This window comes from Primulina tabacum, unplaced genomic scaffold (genome assembly GCF_025594145.1).
Source record: "Primulina tabacum isolate GXHZ01 unplaced genomic scaffold, ASM2559414v2 Contig998, whole genome shotgun sequence".
In the NCBI taxonomy this organism is placed as follows: Eukaryota; Viridiplantae; Streptophyta; class Magnoliopsida; order Lamiales; family Gesneriaceae; genus Primulina; species Primulina tabacum.
This window is the reverse complement of record NW_027460037.1, coordinates 17,501-34,431: the sequence shown is the minus strand read 5'-3', so window position 1 is coordinate 34,431 and position 16,931 is coordinate 17,501. Positions and strand designations below refer to the sequence as shown.

Sequence of the window (16,931 nt, the reverse complement as noted above, 5' to 3'; positions counted from 1 at the left end):
CGTGTTACAGGGAACAGGGGTGTTACACCCAATAGTGCTATCCTGACTGCTTTTTCCCATTTTGGATTCATGGACTCGTTTACTGTGAAATTTCTTCCTCGAGGCTTTTTGGTTATTATTTTTTTCTGTTGAGGAAGATTTTCTGAAGTTATGGTCTCAGAAGTTGGTTTCTATTGGGAAAGTTTCGATTCGTTTTTCCAAATGGACACCAGAGTTTAAGTTTGAGGCCGAGTCATCGATTACTCCGGTTTGGGTTCGGATTCTTGATTTACCTCTGCATTTATATGACAAGCAGTGTCTTTATCAGATCGGTAAGATTCTCGGGAACCCTCTTATGGTGGATGAGATTACAGCTGATGGTTCTCGAGGTTCTTTTGCCCGCATTTGCATTGAGATTGATGTGTTGCAACCTCGTCCGGATCAGATCTGGGTGGGGTGGGGTAGTTACAGACAGACTTTGAGGGTGGTCTATGAGACAGTCCCCTATTTTTGTACGGAATGCCTGATGTTAGGTCATTCTGTGCAGCGCTGTTCTCGTTCCGGTTACAAGTTTTCTGACGGCCGTTCCAAAGCTCAGGGGAAGCGGCCTCAGTCTTCTTCGACTACTGATCTAGGGTCTTCGGGTCAGCTTCAGGGTGTTCCACATGGCTCGGTTCCTTCTAGTGGCCCTGGTTCTGGGAGTGCCTGTGCCAGGATGGGTTCAGCAGAGACGTAGGCGCCGCCAGGCTTCTAGTCAGGTTACTCCTCAGGCTCCTCCTTCGAGTAATCAGTTTGAGGTTCTTCACTCCATTACAGGAGATTCCTTCCAAGGCGATGGTTCTGGTGTTGGTTCATCTTCATGTCCATCATCTTCTTCTCATGCTTTAGATGCTATTGTTGAGGATGTTCCATTGGTGCCTCAGGTTGTCGTGGCTCCGATGCATATTCCTCCCGCTATCTCTGTGGTTGTTACTTCCGTTATTGCAGGTGATGCTCATGGGTCTAGTTCTGGGGCAAGCTCTTCTCCGGTTGAAGTTGTTCCAGTTGTGACAGACCCGATGTTTGTTTCCACTTCTCCGGCACAGTTCGTTGTTCCTACAGCTTGTGGTCCCATTACTCCGTTTCAGATCGACCATGGGAGTGGTTCTCGAGAGGCTGATTTGACTCTTCCTCCTACTTCTGCTTGTCAGTCCTTGCCACTACCAGGTCGTACGCGCTCTCAGAAGCGCCGGTTTTACAGATCTCAGAAGAGTCAGGCGGGGTTACCCTATGGGCGACCGCCTGATTCAGGTTGACATGATTTTCTGATGGGCGTTCACTGCAGAGTTCTCCTTGCCCATCAGTGTTATTAGTTTGTCTGATGTATTCCGGGGCGCCCGATGTTTTTATTTTCTGTGTTTTGCTTTATTATGGGTTGCCCTGTTGTAGTATGTCGTTATTTTTTTTATGATGTTATGCTTCTGTAGCCTTTTTCTGCGGAGGTCTTGGCCTAGTCCCCTCCCATCAGGCTTTCTTTGTACTGCGCTTTTGTTGTATATAAATAAAATTTTCTTAAAAAAAAAAAAAAAAAAAAAAAAAAAAAACCCTAAACCCTAAACCCTAAACCTAAACCCTTTTAAACCCGGGAAAAATAATTTTCTCTGATGTGAATAGTGACCCAAAAAACCCCAAAATCGTCCAAAAAATCGCACACGTGTCGGCGCCGGTTTCTGGCCGGCCAATGGTGCCATCAGGTGCGCCTCGAAGAGACGAGGCTACTGTCAAAATATCAGGTCAATCGGAGCAAGTTTGCTCAGCCAATTGCACGTCCAAAAGTTCGAAAATAGCGCAAATTCCGGCGAATTCGATCGCCCCGGCAACCGCTCATCGTCCGGCCTCGATTATTACACCATTGGAATCGCCTTCTCAATTCGCACCTTGTGTCCAATTTTCAGCTCAATCGGAGTCCGACAGCCACCCCAAATCGACCCGTAAAGTCGCGACGCCACTGTTCACCGCGCCGCCGTCTACGTTTTCGTCGATTCCGGCGGTTTCAGGTAATCTTTCTACGATCCAAGCCCCGATCTGTAATCCTCATGGAAAGGCGCTTCAACTGAACCAAGGTCCGTTACCTTTAAATCCCGGTAGTGGCCGGAATTTCAGATCTACTGATGAAGCTCATGTTGCGCCGGTTGTTTTCTCTAATTACTCCGGCGTTCGACCTCCGATATTCAATTCCTCTTTACCAAGTACTCAAAAAACCATGGGAAATCTCATGGTTCAATCAATTTCGGGAAATTCCATGCCAATCGGAAACGCCCAAATTTGTGGTGTTCGGCCGAGTCAAGCGTCAAAAATCGTCAATTTCGCCCCGTGTTTGACCGATTCTAAGTGTTTGGCCACCGGTTCTGTGGTCTCCTCCTCGTTATCGACCTTCGGCTTTGCTCCGGTCAGCCACTCGCAGGTGAACTCGGTCGAGTCCCCGAGTCAACTCAGCGGCAGTGACACGGCAGTAGCTTCTTCTTCTGATGCTGTTCCGTTTGTTCTGGCGGGATCGGTCGTGGCTCCGGTCTCCACTCATATCTCCACGACGCTTCCATTGGTGTCTGTCTCGTCGTCTATTTCTTCCCCAGTGACTGGGCAGTTTAGATCTCAGGTGCGTTCCACAGTTCGTTCGCCTTCTCAGATGAAACTGCCGGCTCATGTGGAACAGTTAGGTACTATTATGCATAATGGAGTCGAAATTCCTTTTGGTTTCTTTAAGTCGAGTGGATCACCATTGTCATCGACTGGTTCGTCTCCTTTGGTCACCAGTTCTGTGCTCCCATCGTCATCCCTGGTCGATAGTGGTGTTCAGGTGGTCACCTCGCCATCTTTGTCCGGGGGTCAACCGGTGGTCAAACCTTCTGGTTCTTCTGATCCTGCTGTTTCGACCACTGTTCCGGTTTCTACAGTCCCTTCTTTGGCTTCATTTCGAGATATCACTGCTCCTCCTCCAGCCAAACAGAGCTTTGCAGGGTTTGCTGACTTGTTGGGGGGGCCTGCTGAGCCGACTCTTGTTGATGGCATCCCGGGTATTTTATTCCCGGATCAGGTTATTTCTTCACTGTCCGTGCCTTTTAAATTTGCATTGATTGGTCGTGTTACAGGGAACAGGGGTGTTACACCCAATAGTGCTATCCTGACTGCTTTTTCCCATTTTGGATTCATGGACTCGTTTACTGTGAAATTTCTTCCTCGAGGCTTTTTGGTTATTATTTTTTCTGTTGAGGAAGATTTTCTGAAGTTATGGTCTCAGAAGTTGGTTTCTATTGGGAAAGTTTCGATTCGTTTTTCCAAATGGACACCAGAGTTTAAGTTTGAGGCCGAGTCATCGATTACTCCGGTTTGGGTTCGGATTCTTGATTTACCTCTGCATTTATATGACAAGCAGTGTCTTTATCAGATCGGTAAGATTCTCGGGAACCCTCTTATGGTGGATGAGATTACAGCTGATGGTTCTCGAGGTTCTTTTGCCCGCATTTGCATTGAGATTGATGTGTTGCAACCTCGTCCGGATCAGATCTGGGTGGGGTGGGGTAGTTACAGACAGACTTTGAGGGTGGTCTATGAGACAGTCCCCTATTTTTGTACGGAATGCCTGATGTTAGGTCATTCTGTGCAGCGCTGTTCTCGTTCCGGTTACAAGTTTTCTGACGGCCGTTCCAAAGCTCAGGGGAAGCGGCCTCAGTCTTCTTCGACTACTGATCTAGGGTCTTCGGGTCAGCTTCAGGGTGTTCCACATGGCTCGGTTCCTTCTAGTGGCCCTGGTTCTGGGAGTGCTGTGCCAGGATGGGTTCAGCAGAGACGTAGGCGCCGCCAGGCTTCTAGTCAGGTTACTCCTCAGGCTCCTCCTTCGAGTAATCAGTTTGAGGTTCTTCACTCCATTACAGGAGATTCCTTCCAAGGCGATGGTTCTGGTGTTGGTTCATCTTCATGTCCATCATCTTCTTCTCATGCTTTAGATGCTATTGTTGAGGATGTTCCATTGGTGCCTCAGGTTGTCGTGGCTCCGATGCATATTCCTCCCGCTATCTCTGTGGTTGTTACTTCCGTTATTGCAGGTGATGCTCATGGGTCTAGTTCTGGGGCAAGCTCTTCTCCGGTTGAAGTTGTTCCAGTTGTGACAGACCCGATGTTTGTTTCCACTTCTCCGGCACAGTTCGTTGTTCCTACAGCTTGTGGTCCCATTACTCCGTTTCAGATCGACCATGGGAGTGGTTCTCGAGAGGCTGATTTGACTCTTCCTCCTACTTCTGCTTGTCAGTCCTTGCCACTACCAGGTCGTACGCGCTCTCAGAAGCGCCGGTTTTACAGATCTCAGAAGAGTCAGGCGGGGTTACCCTATGGGCGACCGCCTGATTCAGGTTGACATGATTTTCTGATGGGCGTTCACTGCAGAGTTCTCCTTGCCCATCAGTGTTATTAGTTTGTCTGATGTATTCCGGGGCGCCCGATGTTTTTATTTTCTGTGTTTTGCTTTATTATGGGTTGCCCTGTTGTAGTATGTCGTTATTTTTTTTATGATGTTATGCTTCTGTAGCCTTTTTCTGCGGAGGTCTTGGCCTAGTCCCCCTCCCATCAGGCTTTCTTTGTACTGCGCTTTTGTTGTATATAAATAAAATTTTCTTAAAAAAAAAAAAAAAAAAAAAAAAAAAAAAACCCTAAACCCTAAACCCTAAACCCTAAACCCTAAACCCTGAAAAAATAATTTTCTCTGATGTGAATAGTGACCCAAAAAACCCCAAAATCGTCCAAAAAATCGCACACGTGTCGGCGCCGGTTTCTGGCCGGCCAATGGTGCCATCAGGTGCGCCTCGAAGAGACGAGGCTACTGTCAAAATATCAGGTCAATCGGAGCAAGTTTGCTCAGCCAATTGCACGTCCAAAAGTTCGAAAATAGCGCAAATTCCGGCGAATTCGATCGCCCCGGCAACCGCTCATCGTCCGGCCTCGATTATTACACCATTGGAATCGCCTTCTCAATTCGCACCTTGTGTCCAATTTTCAGCTCAATCGGAGTCCGACAGCCACCCCAAATCGACCCGTAAAGTCGCGACGCCACTGTTCACCGCGCCGCCGTCTACGTTTTCGTCGATTCCGGCGGTTTCAGGTAATCTTTCTACGATCCAAGCCCCGATCTGTAATCCTCATGGAAAGGCGCTTCAACTGAACCAAGGTCCGTTACCTTTAAATCCCGGTAGTGGCCGGAATTTCAGATCTACTGATGAAGCTCATGTTGCGCCGGTTGTTTTCTCTAATTACTCCGGCGTTCGACCTCCGATATTCAATTCCTCTTTACCAAGTACTCAAAAAACCATGGGAAATCTCATGGTTCAATCAATTTCGGGAAATTCCATGCCAATCGGAAACGCCCAAATTTGTGGTGTTCGGCCGAGTCAAGCGTCAAAAATCGTCAATTTCGCCCCGTGTTTGACCGATTCTAAGTGTTTGGCCACCGGTTCTGTGGTCTCCTCCTCGTTATCGACCTTCGGCTTTGCTCCGGTCAGCCACTCGCAGGTGAACTCGGTCGAGTCCCCGAGTCAACTCAGCGGCAGTGACACGGCAGTAGCTTCTTCTTCTGATGCTGTTCCGTTTGTTCTGGCGGGATCGGTCGTGGCTCCGGTCTCCACTCATATCTCCACGACGCTTCCATTGGTGTCTGTCTCGTCGTCTATTTCTTCCCCAGTGACTGGGCAGTTTAGATCTCAGGTGCGTTCCACAGTTCGTTCGCCTTCTCAGATGAAACTGCCGGCTCATGTGGAACAGTTAGGTACTATTATGCATAATGGAGTCGAAATTCCTTTTGGTTTCTTTAAGTCGAGTGGATCACCATTGTCATCGACTGGTTCGTCTCCTTTGGTCACCAGTTCTGTGCTCCCATCGTCATCCCTGGTCGATAGTGGTGTTCAGGTGGTCACCTCGCCATCTTTGTCCGGGGGTCAACCGGTGGTCAAACCTTCTGGTTCTTCTGATCCTGCTGTTTCGACCACTGTTCCGGTTTCTACAGTCCCTTCTTTGGCTTCATTTCGAGATATCACTGCTCCTCCTCCAGCCAAACAGAGCTTTGCAGGGTTTGCTGACTTGTTGGGGGGGCCTGCTGAGCCGACTCTTGTTGATGGCATCCCGGGTATTTTATTCCCGGATCAGGTTATTTCTTCACTGTCCGTGCCTTTTAAATTTGCATTGATTGGTCGTGTTACAGGGAACAGGGGTGTTACACCCAATAGTGCTATCCTGACTGCTTTTTCCCATTTTGGATTCATGGACTCGTTTACTGTGAAATTTCTTCCTCGAGGCTTTTTGGTTATTATTTTTTCTGTTGAGGAAGATTTTCTGAAGTTATGGTCTCAGAAGTTGGTTTCTATTGGGAAAGTTTCGATTCGTTTTTCCAAATGGACACCAGAGTTTAAGTTTGAGGCCGAGTCATCGATTACTCCGGTTTGGGTTCGGATTCTTGATTTACCTCTGCATTTATATGACAAGCAGTGTCTTTATCAGATCGGTAAGATTCTCGGGAACCCTCTTATGGTGGATGAGATTACAGCTGATGGTTCTCGAGGTTCTTTTGCCCGCATTTGCATTGAGATTGATGTGTTGCAACCTCGTCCGGATCAGATCTGGGTGGGGTGGGGTAGTTACAGACAGACTTTGAGGGTGGTCTATGAGACAGTCCCCTATTTTTGTACGGAATGCCTGATGTTAGGTCATTCTGTGCAGCGCTGTTCTCGTTCCGGTTACAAGTTTTCTGACGGCCGTTCCAAAGCTCAGGGGAAGCGGCCTCAGTCTTCTTCGACTACTGATCTAGGGTCTTCGGGTCAGCTTCAGGGTGTTCCACATGGCTCGGTTCCTTCTAGTGGCCCTGGTTCTGGGAGTGCTGTGCCAGGATGGGTTCAGCAGAGACGTAGGCGCCGCCAGGCTTCTAGTCAGGTTACTCCTCAGGCTCCTCCTTCGAGTAATCAGTTTGAGGTTCTTCACTCCATTACAGGAGATTCCTTCCAAGGCGATGGTTCTGGTGTTGGTTCATCTTCATGTCCATCATCTTCTTCTCATGCTTTAGATGCTATTGTTGAGGATGTTCCATTGGTGCCTCAGGTTGTCGTGGCTCCGATGCATATTCCTCCCGCTATCTCTGTGGTTGTTACTTCCGTTATTGCAGGTGATGCTCATGGGTCTAGTTCTGGGGCAAGCTCTTCTCCGGTTGAAGTTGTTCCAGTTGTGACAGACCCGATGTTTGTTTCCACTTCTCCGGCACAGTTCGTTGTTCCTACAGCTTGTGGTCCCATTACTCCGTTTCAGATCGACCATGGGAGTGGTTCTCGAGAGGCTGATTTGACTCTTCCTCCTACTTCTGCTTGTCAGTCCTTGCCACTACCAGGTCGTACGCGCTCTCAGAAGCGCCGGTTTTACAGATCTCAGAAGAGTCAGGCGGGGTTACCCTATGGGCGACCGCCTGATTCAGGTTGACATGATTTTCTGATGGGCGTTCACTGCAGAGTTCTCCTTGCCCATCAGTGTTATTAGTTTGTCTGATGTATTCCGGGGCGCCCGATGTTTTTATTTTCTGTGTTTTGCTTTATTATGGGTTGCCCTGTTGTAGTATGTCGTTATTTTTTTTATGATGTTATGCTTCTGTAGCCTTTTTCTGCGGAGGTCTTGGCCTAGTCCCCCTCCCATCAGGCTTTCTTTGTACTGCGCTTTTGTTGTATATAAATAAAATTTTCTTAAAAAAAAAAAAAAAAAAAAAAAAAAAAAAAAAAAAAAAAAAAAAACCCTAAACCCTAAACCCTAAACCCTAAACCCTAAACCCTAAACCCTAAACCATGCTCTCAACCCCAAAAACCCAAAAAAACCCCTAAAAATCGCCCAAACTTGCTCTCACCGCCGCCATGCCGCCGTCGCCGGTTCCCGGCCGGTTCACCACACCACCCGACGCGCCACACCCCAACGAACATAATATCCAAAAATCATCGTCATCAGAGCACGTTTGCCCCACCAAATCGCCGACACAAATCCCGCAAATTCCGGCCATAAACGCGTCGACTTCATCTACCGTTCCGATTGGCGCCGTTTATGTACCATTAGATTCGCCTCTTCCAAGCGACCCTTGTGTCCAAAAATTAGGTAAATCGGTGTCCATTTGCCCCGCCGATTTAAGCTCCGAACTTCCGCCTGCACTGTTCATCACGCCTCCAGCCACGTTTCTGTCCATGCCGGCCGATTCCGGTCACCTCTGTTCAATTGGGACCCCGATCTGGAATCCCCATGAGCAGTCGATTCCAACTCTACAAGGCCCGTCATCATCGGTGTTCAATTCCGACGGGAATTTCAGATCTACACCTCGCACCACTGAAACCCTAACGCCGACGGGGTTTTTCTTCAATTCCGGCGTCCTCGCCGCTCCGTTGGTGAATTCCTTTCAACCGTGTACTCCACTTTCGATGGGTAATCCAATTTTATCTTCAATGTCAGGTAATTCATCTCCGATCAAAAACGCCCAAATTGGCGATTTTCAATCGATTTCATCCAATTCTAGTGTCCAATCGGCCCCTCCGACGTCCGGTTCTCGTGCTTTGGATACCGGTTCTGTACTCCCCATGACGTCGCCGGCGATCGCTGCAACTCCGGCCGGTAACCCGCGGGTCAACTCGGGCGAGTCAAACCGTCGTGTTGACCGAGTTGACTCGGCAGTCAATGGTTCTGCATCTGCGGTCAAACCCGTCCTTCGTGCTGAGGTTCGGGCTACTGTCTCTTTTCGTGACGCTCTTGCACCTCCATCTCCTCGTACCGTGCAGAAAAGTTTCGAGGATGTGCGTAATTCGATGGAGGAGCTGCCTGAGCCGTCTATTCTGGATGGCAAGCCGGGTATCCGATTCCCGGTTGAGGTAATTTCTTCACTGATCGAACCTTTTAAATATGCTCTAGTCGGTAAAATTTCGGGGAACAGGTCCTTAGTCCCTAATTCTTCGATTTCTGTGGCTTTCGAAACAATGGGACTAGTGCGATCGTTTGACTTGAAATTCTTACCCAGAGGTTTTTTGGTCATTTCTCTCTCATGTGAAGAAGATTACGCGCGCGTTTGGTCGAGGGGGAACATTTTTGTGGGACCACTTGGGATCCGTTTTTCTAAGTGGACCCCCGAATTTAATCTGCATGAGGAATCCCCCATTGCGCCAGTCTGGATCCGTTTTCCGGGCTTACCCTTGCATTTGTTCAACAAGCGTACTCTTTTTGCTCTTGCGAGTCTTGTGGGTAAGCCTGTTAAGATGGACGACCACACCGCTGATGTCTCTCGAGGCGCTTTCGCCCGAGTATGTGTGGAAATTGACGTTTTACAGCCTCCCATTCAGCAGGTTTGGGTTGGTTGGGGTGATCACACACAGGTTATTGATGTCATTTATGAGAAGATCCCCGCATATTGCATTGACTGCAAGATGCTGGGACATTCAGTTACCGTGTGTTATTCTCACGGGAAGAATCCTAGGCCGTCGAGGCCTAAACCCGTTTTTCAAAAATCCCAAGATCCAGTTCCTCCCAAAGCACAAACACCCCAGGAGGGTGCTGTTCCTGTCTTTAATCCTGGACCACAGCCTCAGCTTCATTTAAATGGCGATGGCCCTAGACGTAGACGGAGGAGGCGGCCTGTGCACAGGGGTCATCCTGCTGGAGCCCCCCCTACAGTTCCTGATGTTCCGCATCAAGTTACTTCCTCAAATGCCTTTGAGGTTTTGTCACCCTGGCATGATGAGGCTCAGCGTTGCGACGCTACTGAGTTGGTTGGTCTTAATCCTGATCTTGGATCCCACTTGGAGGTTGTGGGTGATGGTTTACTTGGAGATGCTCCTTTGGATCAGGCTCCTGTTGTTGATGTTGACCCGATTAGTTTGGGTCTGCCCATTGTTGACGCCTTACCTTCGGGTACGGCTTGTGTGTCTGTTCAGTCTTTGGTTCATCAGTTTGAGGAGGGGGGTTTTGGCACTTCTGTTCAGTGCATGGAGAATCACAGCTGCCATTCGATTCCTTCCATTCCTTCTTCTCCAGATGTTTCCTCTCATCTTGAGGAACTTGTTGCTCAACAGGGGTCTCCTGTTTGTGAGCGGATTGTCGAGCGTATGTCTGCTGATGACCTCGACACGGGGTTTGATCGACATTCTGATTCTGGTGCTCAGGATACTGATATGTCGAACGTGAATAAAAGGAAAAAGGAAGCGTTGGGAGATTCGTTTAAGCGGCGGCCGGGTGCTTCTGCTCATCGATCTCCATGAATTCCCTCATTTGGAATGTTCGGGGACTTCGGAGTTCGGAGTCCCAACAGCGGCTTCATGCTTATGTGAAGGCGCATCAGATTAAGATTTTGGCCATTTTGGAGCCGATGATCATGTTGGACCAGAGATTCATGACTCGCCGTTTTGGTTTTTCTAGAGTCATTTCGAATCTTTCTGGTAATATTTGGGTTTTTGCATCCGCGGATGTGCAGACTGAGTGTGTTTTTGATCATGCTCAGTTCCTGCACATCAAGGTGTCCGCCTCTTTTTTACCGACTGAGGTGTTTTGTTCATTTGTTTATGCCAGCTGCGGCTACGTTGAGCGCAGAGATCTTTGGTCTTCCCTTCTTCAGGTCAAGCCTGCTCTGGGTCCTTGGCTTGTTGGGGGTGATTTTAATGTAGTCAGAGATGCATCTGAGTGTTTGGGCACCCGTGGTGGTAGGCTTCTACCCATGGAGGAGTTCAATACTTTCATTTTGGATTCTGGTCTGGTTGATGCCGGTTTTGAGGGCTCTTCGTTCACCTGGACGAATAAGACCATTTGGAAGCGGTTGGACAGGGTTATGGTCTCCGTTGATTGGGGTGATCATTTCAGCTCCATTCGTGTTGAACATCTTCCCCGTACCTTCTCTGACCACTGTCCGCTTTTGGTCACCGCTCCGGTTTTTGCCCGTGGGCCGAGCTCGTTTCGCTTCCAGCGTATGTGGCTTCGGCATCATGGTTTTTTGCAGACTGTTCGGCTTAATTGGTTTCTGCCTTGTAGTTTGAGTGGTATGCCTCGCCTTTTTGCTAAGATTAAGCGCCTCAAACATCACCTCAAGTGGTGGAATCAGGATGTTTTTGGGAACCTTTTCGATAAAATCATTGAGGCTGAGAGGGCTGTTCGGTCCGCTGAGGTTGTCTGTGAGGCTGATCCTTCTGAGTTGAATTGGACTTCTCTGTCTGATCGCAATGAGGATCTGGCCCGTGTCACCGCCATGGAGGCGGATTTTTGGAGACAGAAAGCTGCTTGCCACTGGTTAGAGGATGGTGAGAGGAACACCAAACTCTTTCACAACATGGTGAAGAAGAAAAGGGTGGCGAATAAGATTTTCCGCATCTGGGATAATGGGGTATGCCTGACGTCTCCTGAGTTGATTCAGCAGTCGGGAGCCTCGTTTTTCCAGCATTTGCTTACTGGTGACCCCTCTGCGCTTGCGAGTCCTGATTTTTCGGGCTTCCCCTCCGTTATCTCTGCTGTGGAGAATGAGGGTATTGTTGCGACCCCTTCTTTGGAGGAGGTTCGTGCGACCGTCTTCTCCATACATCCTGATAGTGTGGCTGGGCCTGATGGCTTCTCCTCGGCGTTCTTTCAGCATTGTTGGGAGATTGTTCATCAGGATGTTTTTGATGCTGTCCTGGATTTTTTCAGGGGTTCTCCCCTCCCCCAGGGTTTTACCGCCACCACAATCACTCTGATCCCCAAAGTCGCGGGTGCTCATGCTTGGTCGGACTTCCGTCCGATTAGTCTGTGCAATGTCACTAATAAGATCATCTCTAAGCTGTTGTACTCTCGGCTGAGGGTTGTGGCGGAGAGACTTATTTCACCGAATCAGAGTGGCTTCGTTCCGGGTCGGATGATCTCCGATAATATTCTCCTAGCCCAGGAGCTCACTCACAGTCTCACTCTCCCCACTCGTGGCGGTAATGTTATCCTGAAGTTGGATATGGCCAAGGCCTATGACAGGGTCCAGTGGCCTTTCCTCTTCGAGGTTTTGAGACACTTTGGTTTCTCGGAGCGGGTTGTGGAGATGGTCTCGGCTTGCATATCTCATTGTCATTTCTCCGTGAACATCAATGGCTCTCTCTCGGGGTTCTTTGGTTCCACTAGAGGCCTCAGACAGGGCGATCCCTTGTCCCCCATGCTTTTCATTTTGGGGGCGGAGTACCTATCGCGCGGCCTTGACCGCCTCTACCTGCAGCATCCTGAGCTCAGGTACCGCTCTGGTTGTGATATCCTGATTTCCCATCTGGCTTATGCTGATGATGTCATTATTTTCGCCAATGGTGGGTCTCGTAGTTTGCGGCGCCTTATGGGTTTACTGCATCATTATGAGAATTGTTCGGGTCAGCTGGTGAACGCTGTCAAAAGTTCTGTTATCTTGCCTCCGAGGTGTTCTGAGCGACTTCGCTCTCGGATTTTGCGCATCACCAGGTTTGCGGAGGGTCATTTGCCCCTCAAGTACCTCGGAGTCCCCTTGTTTAGGGGTAACCGAGTATGTTCCCTTTTTGAGCACCTCCTACAATCTGTTCGTAGGAAGTTAGAGGGTTGGGAGATCCGGACGCTCTCTCCGGGTAGCCGCATAACCCTTATCCGCAGTGTGCTCCTCTCCATGCCGATTTATCTGTTTCAGGTGGTACAGCCACCGCTTGCTGTCATGGAGAAGCTTGAGCTGGTTTTCAACGCTTTTCTCTGGGGGTCGCGGACACTGGAGAAGAAATGGCACTGGGCCAAGTGGTCTCGAGCCTGTCTCCCAGTGATGGAGGGTGGTCTTGGCTTCCGCAGATTGAAAGATCTGGTGGATAGCTTTTCTATTAAGTTGTGGTTCCGGTTTCGGCAGGGCTCCTCTCTCTGGGCGAGATTCCTTTTACGGAAGTATTGCCAGATGGATGCTCCTGCCTCTGTTCTCCCTCGTGGTTTAATATCCCCCACCTGGCGTCGTCTCCTACGGATCAGACCTCGCGCCGAGCCCGGCATTCGCTGGCGCGTTGGCCTTGGAGACGTGTCCTTTTGGGATGACATATGGTTTGGGGATACTGCTCTGTCCAGCCAGTGTGAGGTCCGTGGGGGCCGTGCTGTTCGGGTTTTTCACTTTTTGTCTGAGGGGGCTTGGGATTTCGATCTTCTTTGCGCTGTGGTGGCCCCTTCTGTTGCTGAGGCGATTACTTTGACCCCGATTGCCTTTGGCGAGCCTGATTTGGCGCTTTGGATTCACAGTTCTGACGGTGCTTTTTCGATTAGGTCTGCTTGGGAGCTTGTCCGATTGAGAGACACTGTTTCTGATATCTTGACTCCTTGTTGGGGCCGTTGGTTGAGGCCCACGATGTCTTTTTTTCTTTGGAGATTTTGGCATCAGTGGCTCCCGTTGGATGATATGCTCCAACGTCGTGGCTTTGAGTTGGCTTCTCGATGCCAGTGTTGTGATATGTCGGAGACAATTACACATGTCTTCATTGATGGCCCGATAGCCCGTTATGTCTGGCATTTCTTTGGGGCCATATTTCGTGTCCGGATCCCCTGCACAGGGGATCTCAGGTTGTTCCTTAGCGCTTGGAAGAGAAATCTTCATTGGGCACCTGGGGGCCACGTCAAGGAGTTTCTGCCCTTCATTGTTTTGTGGTTTCTCTGGATGGCTCGTAATGATGCGAAGCACCGTCAGTTGCGTATTTCTGGGGAGACTGTGAAGTCTCAGATTTTGTCTTATCTGCGTCTTGCCCATGCTGCTTTCATTGTTAAGCCCAAGCACTGGCTTGGTGCCTTTGAGGCGGCGAGATCGCTGGGAATTTTTGTTGCCTTTCAGCGGACCCATAGGTTAGCGATTGTCCGGTGGCTCTGTCCACCACCTGGGTGCTTTAAGCTGAATGTTGATGGGAGTTCGAGGGGCAATCCTGGGGAGTCGTCTGTCGGTGGTGTTGTGCGTGATTCTTCTGGCAGGGTGGTGCTCTCCTTCAGCGAGTTTATCGGAGTCGGGACCAATGTCCGGGCGGAGCTTTGGGCGGTTTGGAGGGGCCTTCTTATCTGTTCCGATCTCGGTCTTTTTCCCCTTTGGGTTGAGACCGATTCTCAGATTTCTCTTCAGATCCTGCGTTCTCGTCGGTGTCATTGGGACCTTCATCATACAGTCACTCGGATTCTGTTTCTTTTGAGGGGGCGGGCGGTTCATTTTTCACATATTTTTCGGGAGGGAAATTCGGTGGCGGATGCGTTGGCGGCGAGGGCTCATACCATTAGGGTTTATACCTTAGAGTTAGGTCCTTCACTACCCAGACACATATCCATACTGACCCGCTCGGATATCTCCGGGCTTCCCTACCTTAGATACAGATGTTCTTAGCTATTTGCAGCCCCTTCCTTTATTTGGATCTATTTCTATATATATATATATATTTATATATATCTATATGTATTTTTTCCTTTGCAGGTACTGTCTCTTTGGAGTGCTTTGTTTCTTTGGATCTGGGTGGACTCTCGCACCTTCTCCATTGGTGCTTTTATTCGGACCACCCTGTTCTCTGGCGGTCGCTCTCTGCAGGCTTCTCCTTGGCCGCCGCTTTCTATATTTTGTGTTCTCTTGCCGGGTTTTATGGTGGCTTTGGATGATCTCTCTCAGTGGTTTCTCTGGCCCAGAGCTCCATTCATGTCGGGATTTATATGTTCTCTGCTTTTGCTACGTGCATTGGTGGCTCTCCATGTTATCTCTTGGCTACCTCTTATATCAACGTTCCAGTCACGCTTGGATTTATGACGTTATGAGCTCCATACGTTTTCACCTTCTTCTGGGGATTTGAAGTTTCTCTTACTTCAGCTGGATTGCGACCGATCTCGGACTAGGACGCCATTTTCATGTTGGACTTACAGCGACAGACGGCTCAGAGATGGGTACAATTGGTTGTCTTTTGCACCTACATCTGAGTCGGATCTTTACAGTTTAGACATGTTTCGATTTGTATTGATGTATTTAGCGCTGCTCTTATATGTTCATTTTATTATGCGCTTTTCCTAGGGATTAGATTTTGGCACGTGTATTTGCCACCCTAGGTTTTATGTCTTTATGTTTTATGTGTTGTCAAACTCGCTTTTAGAGAGGTGTTGGTATACCTGCCCTCTCTTTAGGCCTTATCTTGTATTTCTTTTGTGTTTATATATACAGGTAGGGGTCTGCCTAACCCCCCCGCTTTCGGCGGTGTTTTATTAAAAAAAAAAAAAAAAAAAAAAAAAAAAAAACCCTAAACCCTAAACCCTAAACCCTAAACCCTAAACCCTAAACCCAACCCAAACCCAAACCCCAAAACCCCAAAACCCCAAACCCCAAACCCCAAACCCCAAACCCCAAACCCCAAACCCCAAACCCTAAACCCTAAACCCTAAACCCTAAACCTGACCCCATTTTGCCCCAAAATTTTTTCTCTCATTTGTGAATAGTGTCAAAAAAGCCCATTTTCGCCTTAAAAATCGCCCCCATGTCGGCGCCGGTTTCCGGCCGGCCACCGGTACGATCAGGTGCGCCTCGGCGAGACGAGGCTGCTGTCCGAATTTCAGGTCCAACGGAGGTCGTTTCGCCGGCCAAATCGACGGTCAAAGCTCCGGAAATTGCGCAGATTCCGTCGCCCGGAATCACACCTGTCTTCGATCATCGTCCGGCGACGATTGTTACACCATTCGAATCGTCTCCTCCAGTCGATCCTCTGGTCCAAAAATCAGCCCAAACGGAGTTCATTTGCATCCCGAAATCGTCCGGCGATGTTCCGTCAGTACTGTTCACCGCGACGCCGAATGTTTCGGCTCCGATTACGGCCAGCTCCGGTCTTGGTTCTCCGATCAAGACCCCGATCCGGAATGCCCAGGACCAGGCGCTTCCATTGGTATCTTCAATTGCTTCGTCGGAGTCCGGTGGCGGCGGGAATTTCAGATCTACGAATTTCAGCCCCCAAGTTATATTTGCGTTGGCTTCAAAACTCAATTACTCCGGATCGGTTGCTGATTTTTGCAATTCCTCTCTACTACAAACTCATCTAGCCATGGGTAAGATTTCTATGCCTTCAATTTCGGAAAATTCATCGCCGATCGGAAACGCCCAAAATCATGTGTTTGGTTCGTCTCCGGCGAATGTTTCCGGTCAATTGCCTCCGTTTCAGCCCGGTTCTTCACCTTTGGTCACCGGTTCCGTGACCCCCTCGTCGTCGCCGGTGGTTGGTGGTGCTCCGGTGGTTGTCTCGCCGTCGCCGGTTTTTGCCGGTCAACCGATGGTCAACTCTTCGGTTTCTTTTGCAAATGCAATTCCGGCCTCTGTTTCCGCTTCCTCAGCAACTCCCTTGGCTTCTTTTAGGGATGTTACTGCTCCTTCTCCAGCCAGACAGAGTTTTGCCGGGTTTGGTGGTTTGGTGGGCGAGATTCCTGAACCGGACTTTGTTGATGGTATACCGGGTATTCTATTCCCGGATCAGGTTATTTCTTCTCTGTCAGTGCCTTTTAAATTTGCGTTGATTGGCCGTGTTACAGGGAACCGGGGTGTTACACCCAATAGTGATATCTTGGCTGCTTTTTCTCGTTTTGGCTTTTTGGCCTCATTTACATTGAAATTTCTTCCCCGAGGATTTCTGGTTCTTATTTTCTCTAGCGAGGAAGATTATTTGAAGTTCTGGCCTCAGGAATTAGTTTCTATTGGGTCAGTGTCGATACGCTTTTTCAAATGGACACCGGAGTTTAAATTTGAGGCTGAGTCTTCGATTGCTCCGGTTTGGGTTCGTATTCCTGATCTACCGTTGCATTTATATGACAAGAAGTGTCTTTATCAGATTGGTAAGCTCTTAGGAAACCCTGTTATGGTGGATGAGATCACCGCTGATGGTTCTCGGGGATCTTTTGCCCGTATTTGTGTTGAGATTGATGTGTTGCTTCCTCGTCTGGAT

The 16,931-nt window shown here is 49.0% G+C and overlaps 1 protein-coding gene across 1 annotated transcript; it reads left to right on the top strand.

Moving 5' to 3' along the window:
• Positions 1-11,239: 11,239 nt before the first annotated feature.
• On the top strand, positions 11,240-14,767 carry LOC142535412 (uncharacterized). Its single transcript, XM_075641773.1, has 2 exons — positions 11,240-14,254; positions 14,444-14,767. Exons 1-2 carry the CDS (start codon positions 11,240-11,242, stop codon positions 14,765-14,767), a joined length of 3,339 nt encoding a protein of 1,112 aa, XP_075497888.1.
• The last annotated feature ends 2,164 nt before the right edge of the window (positions 14,768-16,931 follow it).

Bases quoted from the DNA above. Each gene is read 5' to 3' on its own strand.
- LOC142535412 (XM_075641773.1), top strand. From the start codon at position 11,240: ATGGAGGCGGATTTTTGGAGACAGAAAGCTGCTTGCCACTGGTTAGAG. The intron at 14,255-14,443 runs GTTTATACCTTA...TTTCCTTTGCAG, and splicing joins CGAGGGCTCATACCATTAGG to GTACTGTCTCTTTGGAGTGC.